This window comes from Tinamus guttatus, unplaced genomic scaffold (assembly GCF_059628265.1).
Source record: "Tinamus guttatus ecotype Peru unplaced genomic scaffold, ASM5962826v1 Tinamus_guttatus_pri_ptg000240l, whole genome shotgun sequence".
NCBI classification, from domain to species: Eukaryota; Metazoa; Chordata; class Aves; order Tinamiformes; family Tinamidae; genus Tinamus; species Tinamus guttatus.
This window is the reverse complement of record NW_028288774.1, coordinates 8,876,130-8,893,936: the sequence shown is the minus strand read 5'-3', so window position 1 is coordinate 8,893,936 and position 17,807 is coordinate 8,876,130. Positions and strand designations below refer to the sequence as shown.

General features: G+C 47.3%; 2 protein-coding genes across 2 annotated transcripts in view; both read right to left on the bottom strand.

Moving 5' to 3' along the window:
* RPLP2 (ribosomal protein lateral stalk subunit P2) overlaps positions 1-17,807 on the bottom strand; it is a 192,369-nt gene that overhangs the window by 97,358 nt on the left and 77,204 nt on the right. The window lies entirely within an intron of this gene.
* Positions 17,437-17,807, bottom strand: part of CRACR2B (calcium release activated channel regulator 2B) — a 33,945-nt gene continuing 33,574 nt past the window's right edge. Inside the window, exon 18 of the mRNA XM_088525818.1 lies at positions 17,437-17,657. Within this exon, the coding sequence (XP_088381944.1) occupies positions 17,573-17,657 (85 nt within the window). The 3' untranslated portion in view covers positions 17,437-17,572. The remainder of the gene's footprint in view (positions 17,658-17,807) is intronic.

The window sequence follows — 17,807 nt, the reverse complement described above, 5'->3', positions numbered from 1 at the left end:
GCTCAGGCGTGGGCCGATAACCTGACATATTATCTCCAGCAAACTGCCTGAAAACCTCATCCTTCAGGAAGGCTAATCTCCAGCTCCTGGAAACATGACCTCACTGTCCAAGTTCTCTCTCCAAAAACTAAAAATATCACTACCACTGCTTCGCCTACCCCACCGGAACATCTGCAGAAAAGCATCAAGCTGCTTATCAACTTGCCAGCAGATCTCACACAGCTCACAAAGCAGCTACAAGGCATCAAATAAAGAGCTCCTCCACTCTAAACTTGGAGCCCCCCGCAACCTAAACTCTAAAGCTTGTAGGTGATGTCCTGTGGTTTACACAATTCCTATGCACCATTATCCACTTCAAACTCAGAGCCAGCATGGGCCAAGAGACCAGATACTGACCTTTCACCACCTAAACAACTCGAAGCACCAGTGAAAATCTTCAGTTCCCTGCAAAGACTTTTTTTTCTCTCCACGCTCTTTTCTTGCTGTCTCTTTTCCTCTGTTGGCTTCAGAAAAACAGCTGAAAAAGAAAAGAAAAAGTGAGACATAGAAACACAAACCATGAGAAGTTTTATTCTGGAAATTAGAACCTGACAATACACTTTGCCATCAAGTCTTCCTTTTAATGAAGGTCACATAGCTTCCGAATACACACCACGAACACCTCTGAATAAACTGGAAAGTGTGCACAGAATAACAGGGGAAACCCAGATTGCAGCAAAGGGAAATCTGAATGGTGGGAAGCCACCAGAATAGGTTTATATTCATATGTCTGCAATATCCTGTAAACGCCGCGTTTGTTTCTGTCAAGGCCGTGTACACATCACAGTGACAATCCATTTTGACAAGAGCAGATTAGTCTAAAAGGATCTGGAAGTAACTCTATGAGAAGGCTCATGAAGCAAACCCTTCTGTGCAACGTGATGCCCCAGCTGGTGACAGTGCTTCAAAGTGACCACTGCTCCTGGCTACAGCGTGGGAGGCATTTCATGACCACCTGGGAAGAGCAAAGAAGCGAACAGAAGGGCTTAGAATCCTCAAAAAAAGGAGCACGAACCAGAACAAAGAGAAAAAGGTACCTGCAAGTCGCTGTTTTTTTTTTAAGCTTCCATCCCTGCTGAAGCGTAACTTCATAACATAGGGGAAGGGGGGCAGGGAAGCCTGCTTTTGTAAGATAGAGGTTCCCATTTTTTATGCATATATTTCTATCACCACATCCTCAGCCATCTCACCCTCATACCACAGCAGGCAGATTTGATTCTCCCCTGAAATCTCTCTCCATTGGCATTGCTGGTAGTAGCATGGACAGAAGGGAAGGAAATACCAGTTCTTCTTACCTAAACTGTCTGTTTCGATACTGAATTACTGATGCTTTGATCTTCACCCTGATAGTTAATTATTTCACAGCCTAAGGCTTAAGCTCTCTTATCTCTTGCCTTTACTGGGAAATGGAACCATCAATACTTTCTGACCTGCCTGAGTAGGAGAATGGAGTACTTGCAAATCACCTGGGAAGAGTACAGGTTTGCTTTTTACTACCAGATAAAATATAGTACAAATCATAACCACTTTAGCATCCTTTTAAGGGGAGTTTCCTGCCAACCTTGTTCACACATAGAGAGGCAACGCACCTTCATTTATGATCAGACAGCATTCCTTAGGAAAAGGAACGCTCTGGTAAATGCTAGAAATTTTTGAACTCACATTACTACGCAGTTTCTAAATCACACAGAAACAGTGGAAATCCCAGCTCTCAAGGCATTCAAAAAAAGGCCACAGTACTAGAACCGTAAACTAAACTAAAAGACCTGTCACATACTGTGCTGAACAATGGGTTGTTTAAATGAATGGAGACTTTTCTACACTGATGATCTCTTTCAGGAACTGCTTTAAAACAACATTTGACAATCAACCAGACAATATCAAAAAAAAAAAAAAAAAAAAAACCCACAACACATCTCTAGTGACAGGTTTCACTGTGCAGACACTCACTGCCTTGCCTGGATAGGACTGAATGGCTCACCCCTCTGTCTCCATCCTTCCTTCTCTGAGAGAGAAACCTGCTCAGAGGCTCCTGCTCAGAATTTGTTTTGTTCAGCAGCTCTCTTGAGTATTTACCCAGATACTCCCTCATTGAGATTTTGCCTGGCTGCCTGTGCTTCCAGCAGTTCTACCTTCGTGCAGTAGCCAGGGTCTGCTTTGGAGGCACGAGTGGAGAGGAGGGAAGGCCCAGGCAGTAACAAGGAGTAACTCTGAGGCATCCTCATTCCCAAGCCTGAGCCCAAACGCTCCCCGAGCAGCCCTTGTCCCGACCATTTATAGGTCGGCCACATGCTGCTCCCACACTTCTGCCCATTTAGGAAAGAAAGTCAACCCAGGATACAAAGCTGAATGTTTTGTTTTCCATTTCGGCATGCCAGAACATGCTGGAAAGTCAAAGTACTTATGCCTCCAGGGCCAGGGAGAAAGCAAAACGTGAAGACATCTAGTGAGGCAAAGAAGCTTCTTCTCATATTTTTTTTTTTCCCCCATGTATAGCTTGTTTGGGACAGACATGCAGAGCAGATTTGGGTCTAGAATCCTTCCCCCCAGCTGTTAAATACTAAATGTATTTAATTTCCATTTACACAGGAGATTCTACAGACCACAGTATGAAAGCAGTGTCATGCTTTTATCTCCCCCTGCCCACTGTCTAAAGTGATTACACGCTCCTCAGCGCATGGAGCATTTTGCCTTGACTGTTTGTATGGTACTTTGCGTGAAAGAATCTTGCTGTAAGCCTTCCAGGGGCTGCTGAGAATCAAGATATACCAAAAAAAAAAAAAAAAAAGGCAATTTCCAGCCACATCAACTGTTCTGTCACACCTGTGCACAACAGTTCCTGGACTGGTCAGGTACATTCAGCAAGAAATAAAATCTCTTGGCCATTGCTGACGGACCCCACTTGACTCCACCTCTCCCCAGGGAGAGCACCTTTCTGAAGGACTTAAAAAGGGTTTGGGAGATGGTGCCCCAGGGAATCTGGGAGAAACTCACCTCAGCGCTTTCTGGCCTGGGCATCACCTCTACAGATGAATCAAAGACCTGCTGCCTAAAAAACCTGTTACATCACTGGATCTGAGGGACCACACTTGCAAAAATCGCCTTTTTCTTCTATTGTGGCTCTAGCAGGCTCATTTTCAAATGTTTCTCAAGAAAGATGTGGATCCTTAATTCCTACTAGTTATGATGAGAATCACGCATTTGATGAGGAACTACACCTCTAATACACCTAAGGAGCCACCTCTTCCAGCACAAGAGCTGTCTCTTAGGATGAGAGCACTCAGCCGTTCCTCTCATTTTTCCAAGACAGTTTACTCCTCAGGGGAAGGAGTTACCGAAACATAAATAACAATGAGATTAAATTTAAACTCAGCAAAGATTTATATGCTCATTGCCACACACATTCCTGTGTATTAAGTATTTTATGAGGGGTTTATTCAAACCTGGGAGAAGTGATGACTGGTTGCAGGATCCTTGAGGCTAAAAGGGACTTCAGTCTATAACCAATTTTGCAACCATAAAAAGACAGACAGAAAGACAGACAGACAGAGAAATAAAGTGCAAGCAAGCATGTGCAGGAGAGCGCGTGTTTGTGCTCTACAACTGTTCCACTCTAAAGGAAACAAAAGCTCGATAAGACTTTCTGGCTCTAACAGCACACACAGACACAGCCACATTCTCAGAACATGAAGCCACAGGCCACTGCTCCCAGAACTTGATAATGTGGAAAGCACAGGCCCCTTCAAACACACAGGCCCTGGTAAAAAACGGGAAGGCAGGCAAGAGACAGGCACTCAGGGCTTGATTAATGGGAACTCCTTCTGCATACAACATCACTACAACATCATCTTGTATTTAATAAGGCTCCCTTTATCCCAAGAGATGCCAAAGCACTCTACACTATTTATACACAGGAACCACTTCAGTGGCCTTTGAACTGAGAAGAGGAACAATAACAGTCTTTCTGCTCTCTCAGTGGAAGCGCCAGAAATCAGTGCCTGCTGTGTGTTTGCAGAAAGCCCACAGCAACGAGGGTTTGCCATGACTAGGAACAGTAGTTCAGATAGGTCAGGCCTGAACAACAGACAAGACAAACTCTGTGTTCACTACAGCATGTTATGGGTACTTTTAATTTTGTTTTCTATCTCTGATCATTGGCACTGAGTTTTTCTTTTAAAGCAGGACTTTTAAACCACATTTCTAAACAGAAAAGAAGAATCAGAATCAGCTTTCCTCCTGATCCCTTTGTATTAATTAGCTTATCACTCTCTGCTCAGCTCCCAGAAGAGAAGCAACCGGATCCTCTGTGTTTGCAAGGAGTATTTGCAGTATCCTTCTCCTGTAGCCATGCCATTATTAGGACTAACTCAGTTACATTAAGCCAACCTGTAATAATCCTCCCAGTCATTCATTCAGGGAATTGTGTACATGAATTCAAAGTGGTCTCCAAAAACCACAGTGACTGGAACTATTTGATCTCTCTCTATAAAAAAACATTTTGTATATAGCGGTTTAAGCTCAGTGCAGAGACATCTGCCATGTAGTCAGTTTATCATTGCTAATCACTTGGCTGAAATGTCTCTTTGTAAAGGTGCTTTCAGTTTCATTCCCTGCAGATCTTGACATTGTCCAGGTGCCTGGTCCAGGCCCAGCAGATCTTCCACCTACCCACAATATCGGGTGCATACCCGCTGCAGGCCACCCTCCTCATCTCACTTATTCACTAAAGGGTACATTTCCAGCCTCTCAGTGACATAACATCCTATATAACCCCATCGCCTCAATGACCATTTAACTCCTAAAAGCAAACTTGCAAAGGGAAAAGGGAGCAGTATCTCCACGCTTATATGTACAAGATTATTTATATACATATATATATTTCTCCATCTTATATGTATAGGAGCATACAGAGATTGAGCAACTGGCAGCAGAGAAGGCTTGAATGCTGTTTCCTCACATTTCAGGATTTATATTCCTGCCACAGAACCATTCTGTCCGCTGGAAAACCACAACAGAGAGAAAAGATGTAAAACAGTCTCCAGGCTACTTATTAGCACTTCTGCGCAAGTGCCCAAGACACTTGGCTGCAGCAGACAGCTCAGCAGTAAATGAAGAGGTGCACAGAGAGCCAGCATCAGCTTTAGCTTTTGTATAAAGTTTGTTCTGCTTTAAACAGATTGTTCCTGTTCACTTTTTCTGCAGTGGAAACAGGCAAAGCAAAAGTCTCTGGACTCACAGCACAGATTTCTCACAGGAAGCAAGTCTCAGTTCTCTAAGGACTACATTTTTAAAGCAACTGAGAGGGGATTTGACAGCAGAAGCTGAGGTGACAGTCTCATCGCTTCAGACCAGTTGCTGATTAACTCAGAACCCAAGCCAGCTATGCCAGACACGACCTCAGAGCACATGAGCAATAGACTTGGCGTCTGCAGCTCTAGTAATGGGGCAACCCATTCTGGAACATGCCACTGCACTGTCTGGAAAGAGAGGGCCATGCAGCCACAGAGCAGTGCTACAATAAGGTCTTACCTTAATCTGGCAGGCTGGAGAGCTACCAGTGATGTCCCCTCAGGGCTGCCCTCCTATCACAGAGGGCCTCCTCATGCAGGAAGGCTCTCACAACTGCAGTTAGCTATTTCCCTAAGAATGGCTTCTGCAGAGGCCAGCAAGTCTCTTCTGACAATCATCCTTATACTTCCCCAACATCCATGTCTCCAAGGGAGTTGCTTTGGAGCAACTATTAAATGTTTTGAGAAACCATCTTCCTTTCCAGAGCTAAAAACACTTTACTAGAAGCAGATCAAATATCCAACACGGCCAAGGGCAAATTAAATGACATTTCATTTCCTGGAGCTGTAAGTCCAGTCCATAGGAACTCTCTCCTGTTGCTATAGGAGCAATGCTGAAAACAATGCCCAATCAACGCTGTGTGAGGCTCACTTGAAAAATGATCACTCTTCCAGTAAAAATTAAACAGGCCAAAAAAATAAAGTCTCCTTCCCCTTTCTGCCTCTCTTGTGGAGCAGGTTTTAATGACTCCACCAAAACCATTTACGCAGCTGTTTTTAGAACAGCCTGCAAGCTTCTCAGGGAAGCGCCAGCACGTAGATAAATAACTGGAAAGCATGGGCTGTCCTTAAGGCAATTACTGGCTGGCCCAGCATCACAGCTGGGGGCAGGGGAAGAGGAGGAAAAAAAACAAACAAACAAAAAAAAAACAACAAAAAAAAAACAGTCCTTGTCCCTCAAGCACAGTGCAACAAGCTGTAAAGAAATAGCTCAGCCCCAGGATGTCACCCGCTTCCCTGATACACCTGGCACTGCTTGTCCCTCGCAGGCTGCATACAGACACGATGCCCCCAGCAGCACTGGGACTCAGCTCTCAGACCTGCACTGCTTCCAGTGTACAGAGCAGAAGCAGCCTGTGCAGCTCTCCAGAAAGGGAGCAGAGCTATAATCAGTAGCAAAGCACTCTGGACTTTGGTCAGTCGGTTTCAGGGTATCATCTGCTTCATTACAGCAGGCAGGAATAAGCAACTGGAAAAGGGTTCCTATAATGGAATGCAAGAACAGACCTTTGCAGGATTTCTTACCTGAGAAATTTCTCCAGATTTCTCCATCCAACCACCCTGGCTACAGGGACTCCATGTGTCAGGTTACCCTAGAAGTGCATGAACATGCCTCATTACATGCCCAGTGCCCGGCCTCCGCACTGCTCTGCGGCGCCCCACAAGGCCCGGGGGGGCCTGGGGCCCTCCTGCAGCCACCAAGAAGCAAAATAACAAACCCCTCTGTCTGCTGGGCAACGCAGCAGGGATACGGCATACGAACTCCTCCTCCGGGATTCCACCAAGCTAATAAGAGACACTGACATTCACAAGCCATGACTCACTCCGGCTGTGTCCGGCGCTCCAGAAGCCTTGATCACCAGCTGGCATGCCAGAAATGCAGGGCTGGCATCTGCAGGCTGCCTCCAAAACTGTACAAGTTGGACTGAAAATACCCTTCTCCCATATTTTCCTCTAACCTAGCAGCACAACCACAGCGGACAGCCCCCTCTGAGAACAAACCATACAGGCATCGCTGCTGCTCTGGCACATCAGCAGCTCACAGGTCAGCAAGGCCCAAAATATGATCCACTTCACACACAACAGAAAGTCTTCCTCAGAAATTCCTGCCTCCAGCCACTCTCAATCACAGTTTTAAATGAATTTTGCCAGTGAAAGAGCCGAAGAATCTGTTATTTGTACACCAGCTGTGTCTCAGAGACCAAATCACCAATTTTGCGAACCTGCAAATCTCGGCCCCAAGAGTTCAACATTCAGATACACCAGACAGAGCCAGGGCAGCCATTACTAGCCTCTTTTCCAATAGAGAAATTACGTACTCTGGGAGAATCAAAAGTTGAACCAAGGTCTAAAGCCCCCAAAACACACGACACCAAATGTTGCGGTCTGCCGCTCTTTGCAGACACACATCTCAAGGTTTGGAAAACAGGCTAGATCCCCCCTTAAACATGACCTTTCATTGAAAGTGGTGACCAGTGACTACAACATGATGAATTTGAACCGAGGGCCCTAATCCCAGTGCTGGTATTGCTGATGGATCCAAGGCCCTGCAAAGCATTAGTGCCAAGCGCAAACATGTGCATTATCCATCAGTGAGACAGGCACTGAGAACTAAAAGCCAGCAGAGAAGTGGAAACCCACCCTGCTCTGAATCATCAGCACTCAGGTCGAAACGTGCAGGCATCTACCACCACAGCTCAGCAGTGCCGGCTGCATCACAGTACATCTCATGCTTTGGCCCCCCAAAACCTTCTTTCCTTCTTTCAAAAAAAATCTTTTTATCCTCCATTCAGAAAACCCATTTACTGGTGACTCCTGGTGTAAATGACACCAACTTCCTCCTGCCTACAAGAAATGCTCCCATTCTCCCACATAAAGATATTTTCCAGAGCAAGGTATTAGACGTATCTTCACCCATTTGTAAAGCACAGCCAGATGTTTCTCCTACAGCATCTCCAGCACATGACTGTTTCCTCTCAGCCTGCTCCGCTCCTGTGGGAACAATGACATCCAAGAAATGCACGACAGATGTTAGCCCAAGTCCACTGCTTTTAAGGAACGCGGACCTTTCACTTTGCAACCACGCGGATAAAAAATCCATCCAAGAACAGGCACCTACACCGAGCCTTGCAGCTCTTTCCACTGTGCCACGTTCTCCCCACTGCTCTGTTAATCTCTCAGCATCAAGAAAGTTGTCCCTTGGAAAACACCCGCCAAAATGCACTGATTACTTTAAGTACCTATGGAAGGAAAAAGGACTGGTGACTGGAAGAGCGAACTTTGCTCCTTCTGAATTTAGATGTAGTATCGACAACAGATAAGGACTAACATTACATCTAGTACAGGCAACAGATAAGGAACAACAGTCAACACCAAATGTTTTATGTCACCGATTTCTGGCTCAGTTATTCCTTACAAAGCCTCAATACTGCTGCCAGGGTCAACCCTTTGATCTGAACACCACCCCTTCCAGCACCTCCTTCATTTCTCATTTCCTGCCTTTCTTAGGGATGTTTTGTCTCTGCAGCTCTCCATGCTGCTTCCTGCTTCCTTTGCACTCCCTCTCTCAAACACACTCTCACCTCTTACGCACATACAAGCTCAGCACCAGATGGATGGAAAAATGCCATGTAGGTATTGTATCCTGCATGGAAACAGACACTATGCTATCAAGGTCCTCACTGTTAACCTCCACAGAAAGTAATTCCTAACTGCCCTCCCTTACTCTATTAGACCAGTATCCACTGACTGGATTCATTCCTCCGCTGCCAGACTGTGGAAGCAGCAGGGCCCAGTGAAGAGCCAGCTGTGCCTGCAATGCCCCAGTTTCAAGGCTGATACTTGCCAACCAGGTCCAGCAGTGAGAGTCTTTGGCAGCACGAGGAAGGACAGTGCGCTCAGCAGAGCTGTCCCAACACCTCGCCTGGACACTGCAGTCCGGCTGCTCCTTACCTCCTCCACCACACTGAGGCTACGTTTCCACACAGGAAACGGTCACAGGTTTGAGCAACAATTATTATTAGCTGAGAACAATACAACATGCCTCTCAGGAACTCCCTATGAGGGACAGAGAGCACTACATCAGCCACCCCTAGCTGGCATTCTTACTTTATAAAGAAATACAAGCAGCTTATTTCCACCCCCTTGCTGAACAATCTCTCACACCCACCAGCACAAACTTTAGGAGGTCACACTGAAAATATCCTTTGTAGAGCCAAGATTTAGCCTGTGAGTGCTTTACTGTACTTGGAGAGAAGCAACACTACGGGTGGGTCAGCACAACAGTGGACAAGTGGAGGAGCGTGCCAGCACTCCCTCAGGTTGGGTGCATCATTTGTAGTCTAGGGAATGACGAGGGGCTGTGCAAGAAGGGAGAAACATGGAAATCCTGCAGCCAAGGAGGGACACAGGCAGCGGCTGGCAGAGGGAGACAGGGCGCCACGCTGCACCAGCAGACGTCATCGCCACAAATACCCGAGCTCATCAGCAAAGCTGGCAACACAACGAGGGGCTATCGGGGCTCACAAGCCAGCGGGACCGAGGCGAGACAGCCCGTCTCTCCCGAGCCACGCTTCAGTCTGACCGCACGAGCTGTGCTTTGCTCTCAGTAACATCCCCTGGCAGCAAAAGAACAAGCAATGCTGCAGAGCGCTGCTGCCATTCATCTCACACAATGACACGTTAAGTATCACTGTGGAAAGCCCTAGAAAGCAGGAAACATGGTCACGTTTATCTCAAACACTGACTTATGGCAAATGACTTTGCCTTAGTTTCCGGTCCACTCCCATATTGGCTTCGACACTTCCATACAAAAAAATTGGGAAGCTCAAGTGTCTGTAAATAAAAATTATTTTTAGGCTGGTATCACTTGCTAACTCGGTCAATAACTTCTATATCAGATCTAAGAGAAGGACAACCACATGCCAGCTGGGCTGTCACAGCTTCTCTCAATGCACTGTCCCTAGGAGCAAGCCCTCCTGCCAGAGGCCTGTCTTGAGACAAGAAAATTTGACTCTCTGGCATCCATAAAACATAGAGCAGAAAGGACTGACTCCATCAGGTTCAAGACTGCAATGGCTGAAGGCAACACGAGAAAAGACATGGGCAGACACATCTTGTCTTCGTAGGAACAGCAAGCAGGAAACCAATCTGGAGAAGAGCTGTTGTGTGGGACGTTATCTCAAGCAAACCAAAATATGGTCACGTTTACTTCAGTCAACATACAGCTGGGACTACCTGGACCTCCTGCCAGGTAATGAAGCACAGATTCTCTGTCATCTCAGGAGGGCTCTACTAAGAAAGTTAGCGATTATTTACCAAAATACGTTTGGAACGAAACATGCTTCTTGCAGAAATGTGACATAAGCACAAAAGGATGTTTGGATCAGGAACTTAAAGGACATCATCGGGAAACCACAAAGAAAGAATAAGACGACAAGATAATTATGCGGAAGAGCCTCAAAAGGCTGTCAAATTCTCCCACTCACAGCCAAGCTTTCAGCAAGGCCACCAGACTGAAAAAATGGGACATAAGAGCAGCCAGACTGAAGATTCACATACACAGGGCAGCATTATTGCATCTTTGATGGTGGCCTGCTACTAGATGCCTATAAAATCTGAAGTTACACTAAGAATTTTAGACTCAAGTTGATGTCAAGGCTAGCAGGCTTCTGCGACACCTGCTTTACTATAACTGTCTCCTGTCCTCCAGGAGCCCTGCTTAGCTACGTTAGCATTGAATATTGTCTGTGGCCAGAATTAGGGTCCAAACTTGCTGGATGCTGAGACATGTTTGAGGCAGTTTCCTTTTCATTTCAGACTTACGAACATCTTGGAAGGCAAACATGTTACGCTCTCTCCATCACAAGCAGACCTTTTTTGGTAGTAGAAGTCCAGCAGGATTAAGATGGTCATTTACATCTGAATAAGACAAGTTCACAGGCCCCTCTGTTTTAAGGGTACCAAAGTGGAATCTTGTTATGCCAAAAACTTCTCTGCAAAATTAAGACGATGGCTTCACAGATGGCAAGAATACACTTTTTGGCATAAGGGACTTATTTGCAAACTAGTTAACAAAATGGCTGATAGCGCACACTACCTCAGAGGGATGATGTCATTTTAATTAATCCTTGTGCTAACAGACACATCTTAATAAACTCTAGGAGCAAGAAATGAAACCATGTAGGGGAAAGAAGGAAGAGAGCCACTGTAATTTAGGGGATGCTACAGAGTAGCTTGAAATAACACTATGGTGCAGCAGTAACCCATCACCAGGTGTGCTTTAGCTTCCAGAAAGCAAACAAAAGGGAATATAGCCTGGATTTTCCAGCAAACAAGGCCTCTCTCCCCGTCTTCTGCCTCTAACGGTTCTACAAGTTAAGCTTAAAGGCCACATCTTACTTGAGCAAAATAGAAATGTAGTCAAACATAAGACAGGGAAAACAAGCATGATTCCACAACGTTATGGCAACATTCAGAACCTCTTTCTAATCCTCATGGCAACATCTGGAACATCTTTCTAATGCACAGACTTTGTAAAGCTTCTGAATTTCCAGCAATAAATAATAATAAAAAAAATTAAAAATGCAAAACCCAAACAGTACAAGTTCTAAAAAGTGCCCTACATTTTGGGCAAGAAAAACAGCCCCTGCGGCCGAGGGCTTCGCCCTGCCCCTGGGTGACGCAGGACACGGGGCCTGTGCCTGCTCAGTGCCCCCGCGCTGCTCGGGCGGCAGCCGCGGAAGCGCTCCGGACCCCGCAGGTGGAGGCGCCTTTCGGGCGGCCCTCCGCGCCCGCTCCCCAGGCTGTCCCAGCGCACAGCACCTGCCCGGAGCCCCGTCCGTGCCGTGCTGTGCCGTGCCGCGCCGCTCCCGAGCCATCCTGACGGGCAGCGGCGCAGGAGCTGCGAGCCACAGGCGGCTGCTACTAGTTGTTGTTATTAATCACTATTAAAAGCCGCTAGCCGCTGCTGTGCTGTTACTGCTGTTACAGTTTCTGGCCGCGGCCAGGCAGGGGCCGCTCCCCGTGCGGGCACGAGCGGCCCCGTCCCCGCAGCGCGCTCGGGTGCGGCCCCGTAACGGCCGCGGGAGGGACGCGAGGGGCCGCGCGCCCCGCTCCCGTTAACGGCCGCCTCCCGCCCCGCCCGCGCGGCCGCCATTTCGGGGCGCCCCATCTCACCTCTCCGCAGCGCCCGGAGCGCTCGGCACCACCTCACACCAGAACCCACCGCACTGTGCAGGAGGAAGCGGCGGAGGAAGAAGGGAGGGAAGGAGGGACGGGGGCGGCGCGTCCCGCCCAGCCCAGCCCGGGCCGCCCAGCGGGCGCCGCCGCCCCGACCCCGCGGGGCGGTCCCTCGCCGCGCGGGCGCCTCCGTCCCGTCCCGTCCCGTCCCGCCGCGGCACCCAGGCCCCTGGCGCCCCCCGGCACCGCCTCGCCCCCCAGCCCCACTTCCCTCTCGCTGGTTTTCTGCAAACCAAACGGGCCCGAAACCAGCGCGTCCCGAGGGGCGCGCGCCGTGCGCGGCTGTAACCCCCAACAGCCGCCCCCGGCTCCTGCACCTCTACCACAAGCTGCTGTTTCCATAGCCTAGGCACCGCCTTGCACCCAGTGCGAGCTCTACACTCTTTTCGTCTGTGCTTCACAGCTGCTCGTTAAAAGTTTTTTTTTTTTTTTTTCTCCCATGAACTATCCTGTAAATCAAGCCCTGACTGGCACACTGCCTCATCCCTCCATTATCTCATTGCAGTTTCTCTCCAAATAACCTCTGTGCAAAGAAACAGCTCTGCGCAGAGAGCACTTGCAAAGGAAGACCCTTGCTCACTGCCCTTGGTGGCCAAGCCCCCTCAACGCACAGTCTGCAGGGGATGAGAGGGAGAAAAAGTTGAGATTTGAGCAGAGAGGGAAGGGAAAAGACCAGATTAGGACCTGCCGGGTGTTCATCTCTGCTGGGCAGCTCTCCTGTCCATCTCCTCCCTCTCACGGTGAGGAGTCTGATTAATGCACTGATACCACAATTTTCTCTAGGCAAGACACCAAGACAGCTGGTCAAAGAAGCCACACATGGACTGCTAAGAGAGGTTCACTCCATGACAGCTTTGTTTTGCATTATTTATTCATCATCTAGTTTACAAGGAACCAGAGAGGGCCCCACAGTCCCCAAAAGGCTGAGGAGGGACCTTTTCAAAAGAATGGGGTAATCATTAGACCAAAAGCAGTAGGGGAGAGCCTGCTTCACGCAGAACTGGAAAGGGCAAGAAAAATACCAGTATGAAGTAAAAACAAGAAAGCATAAAAGCTCCATTTTAAGTATAAGCATTATGAAAGAAAGGGACCACAAGGGGTTAAAAAAGGGGTGGGAGGGTCAGGAAATGGGCATTGCTGTGCAGCACTGCCATCCCTGTGACATCTGTGGGCCGTGCCAGGAAGGCAGCGGTGACGTGTACCCCGAGACCCAGTTCCCTCCAGCTTATTGTCACATCACGCAGGAAACGACACTGCAGGGCTTTTCGGCAACACTTTGCCCTTTGAATGTGCTCTTTGGTTACTGCCTGCTCTCCCTCAGGGCTCACTGCCCGCACCTGTTCCCAGGGTGCACAAATGCATCTTCTGTAAGCATGTAGGTACATAGCCTATACCGTAAAAAAGCTAATGCTACCCGGCTTAAGAAAAGACATACAGCTACTCCAGTGTTTGCAGGACCTGGCCCTTATTAAACAGCTTGACTTAACGAACACTTAAAGCATGCCTCACAGGCATGGAGAATCTGGAGCCTGGTTAGTGGAGTTGTGCAACTGAAGTATGAATGTGACTCATAAGCAGTTAGTAATAAGCAGGATGACAGTGGTTGAAAGACTTAACAGTTCAAAACTGCAGAACTATAGATTTATTGGAGAGATACATGGACCAGGAGAGAGCTGAAAAGAGCATTAAAGATATACAGCACAGACTGAACACAAGGTCTGTTTATAACCAGAGCCTAAGTGCTTGTTCAATACACATGGAGTAAGCGATTAAGCAAAAGTGAATGAAAAAGACACAAACAGAAACTACTCCAGGAGAGACTGCATGGTCCTCATAGCAAGAACTGATTAAATGCTTTTAAGTGGAGTTCAGGCTGCTGGAATAAAGAAGCCCAAGTGGTACCACAGCAGGCAGGCAATCAGTTTGTGCCAGGAGTTGCACCCCAGCCTGCCTCTGAGGTGCCAGCAGTGTCCCAGGAAGGAGTCGCCGGGAAGGAGCAGTGGGCATTCCCAGAAAGACCACGGATCCGGCTGCATGCGCACAACTGCTGAGGGATGATGCGACCTTCTCCAGCGAGGCTGCGCTCTCCGTGCACCGTGGCTCTGCCACAGAGCTGCTCAGGCCTCCATACTGAGGTGGCACGTGAGGTGGGTGTAAGATACTGTCATTTCTCCAGCGTGTTCAAGGGCAGGTGACTGCAGTGAGGAGAACAGAATCATGATCCTTGTTTATTGTAAGCCTTTTTCTAGTAATTCTATTACTTGACGAGGTATTTCCCCCCTCCCTGCTATATTATCCATCACAGTCACAGGCAGAAGAGAAGATACATCCCAAGCATTTGGGATTCCTGCATTTGACCTGTGGGAAAGTTTTACACAGCATTTCAGTTTTCCAGAGAGATGCTGGCTGGCTAGTTCTGCTATGCTTATCCCTAACCTATTAATACATAACGAGTGAAACTAAAGGCAGAGTGGGTTCCCTTTGCCTCTGTGTGAAGTTTGGGACACTCTGGCTGCTTATTAGCAGCAGTTTTTCCTCCTCTGCCCCGGCTCTGACTGTACACACAGCTGCACTGTGACATACATGTGCCAGGACAGAGTTCCCAGGCTGCAAGATGAGTGCTTTCTTGTGACAAGATTTCAGAATGCCTTACAAATTATGTGCAAAGAGTCACCTGTCCACCAAGAACTGCAGCTGATGCAGTCTAGGAGTAAGCCCCCAAGCAGAGTTATTTTTGCCTCCTGCCCTAGCCTGGTACAATCTCAGGGTACCACCATTATCTGCTGTTATTTATGCAGCAGTTTCCCAGAGGTGCTTGCAGAGGGTGGCTGCTCCCAAGGCTGTCATTTGAAAGGAGGAGAGATTCTGACATTAAAAAATTGGGGGAGGGAAACAGAGGGACTTAGTAAAATAAGGAATTTTGTGGAAAATCGTTCCTAGACTAGTTTGGATCTGTTATCAGAAAGGTTCAAATGACCCTCTGAACCGATAGCATCTAGGTTTTCCAATAAGAAACTCAAATATCCTTGTCATTCTGGTACTCACTGTTGTTTAAGTGCAATCTACTAAAACTCTGTTCCACCCTAGCACGGTTGACAAAATTCTAATCTTCCCTGCTAAAAGAAAAAAAAAAGAAAGAAAAAGTGAAATATCTGCTACAGTTATAGAAGGGCACACGACTAATAATTTCTCTGGCTGAAGATGCAGAGAGATTAATTCTGTAACACACAATAGTATCTAATTCAGCCATGGCACAAGGATGAAGAACAACCAGATTTCTAACTCCAGTGAGAAGGTGCACAAGGTATTATTAAATATACATCTAGTTCTAGAAATATAGACACTAGGTGACAATGTGCCCTCTCTGAACGCACTACATCAGATGTTTGCGATGCATCCCCCCTAGTTTGCTTTTCTGCTTTTTTTCATCTTCCTTAGTGAGCCAAACTCTATCTGCTTTAAAGAGGAAAAAAACAAAACAGGATGAATGGCTCCTGTGCTGTCCCCCAAATGAGGGATTCTAACCAGCTTTTCTAAATCTCCTGTACCTACCACCAGCAGGGAAAGACAAGGGATAACATCCGGGTTCCTTCTGAGCCACATGGGCTAGAAAACAAGAAAGCCATACCCATGTTTGGGTTATCACTGAGCAATCTAAAAATTACAGGTGTTTTCTAAGATCAAATAGAGAGGATTTCGCTTCCCTAACATACTTCCTCACAAAAAAAACAAGTGGTTCTGCTAGCAGCCTGGTTGGTGCTGTGTATAGAGTAGCAACAGCCCCGGTCCCTGCAGGACCACCTTTAGCTTATTGCTCCCTGGTCTCTGAAAGGTGGTTTTAGCAATTCAACTCCTAGGCGTTCGACAGCCAGCCAGCAGTAAGGACTGACCAGGAGCTCATTATCTTTAGCTATTCCTTTTGGTCAGGAATCCCACCCTTGTGGAGAGAAATTTCCTTTTCCCTATCAGAAAGAAATGGCACAGGGAGGAATCATGGAAAATCTTTGTAATGCTGACAGGCTGTAGTGACTCAGAATACTTTTCCTGCATGGGATATTCCCAGAGAAACCTGAGCAACAAACGGACACTCAGAACTGGAGTCTGACTAATAGCCTTATCCCAAGAGAGGAAGGACAGTGGATAAATATAGGCACTCTCTGTACTATAAGGCTGGGCAGACAGTTTCATAGCTGCAGTTTCACATTTTGCCCCCAAGATTTCAGTCACACAAAGAAACAGGCTCAAGAATAAAGGAGATGGGGCATTACAGTCAAACTAGGAAGGTGGGATCCATGCATGACCTTTCAGCACTGCAGCAAAGTCAACTCCCAACTGCTGGAGATTTTTTAGAAAAGAACACAAGTGTGGCAAGGAACAGGCAGCATTCAGACTGAAAACAGGCTATGTATAGCACCCCGGTAGGTACTGCACAGCTCCCGCAACAGGCGGTTATAAAATAACAGCACCTGTTCTATAAAGTCACCTGTGAGTCCCAGGACAACGGCTCTGAGTCCTGTATGCAGTACGAGAGGGTCAGTGCCAGGGTCTGACAGGGTAACAAAATGAATAAAGCCATTGGGGTGAATGGCTTACTGGCTCAGACTGTATCCACAAGTGGAACCGGTTAACTACAGTGTTGGAAAGTCAACACAAATTGCTCGATAAATAGAGCAGGCTGGATCCATCCCACTGATCCGAGCAGGCTTTCAACTAGGCTCTGCACTTATGAAATGGAGAGGAGATGCTGCTCTTAGAGAGACTGATCACTACCTGGAATCACCCCAAATTTAAAATAATCTCTTTATTTCTTGCACAATCGAACAATAACATCATATAATTAAAACAACGTCCATGATGCCCTCCACTCCTCGTTCACAGGACACATCTTTGCCAGACACAAAAGGAAAAAGACTTCATCATTTTATAGGTAAGTGACTGCCAGAAAAGGTAGGTCCAGTTGATGCCATTAACCAATACCAGCAGAGTTCCTCCCAAGAAGCAGAGGCCTCCAGAGATCAAAGCTCTGGAGAAAAACAGGGAATGGAACAGTACAGACAATAGGTACATTGTGTCCTGATTTAGTCCCTTGATACTCCCAGCTGGGGAAAACATGCACCTTCCCGAGGCTCTGCAGGGCTGAGACCACCAGAATGAGCCTGCTCAAAAGGAGCCCAGCTTTGTGCACCAGTGCCAGCACGTGTCTCTTGTGAACTTACTGACGTGCCTTAGGTGCAGCACCCTCTCCACCTGCTGACGTCTTCCAGGTGCAGGGCAGTCTCCCTCTGCCTGTCTTCCTGAGCTGTCAGCAACCTGGAACAAGCCACACAGATCAAAACCACAGCCTGGATACTGAGCTCTCCTGAGAAAGCATCAGCCAAGATGCTATAAGATGTTGAAAAGTGACTGGCCAAAATGCTGGGCTTGTTTGAAGGTTGGATAAATAATCTACACAGAAAATAA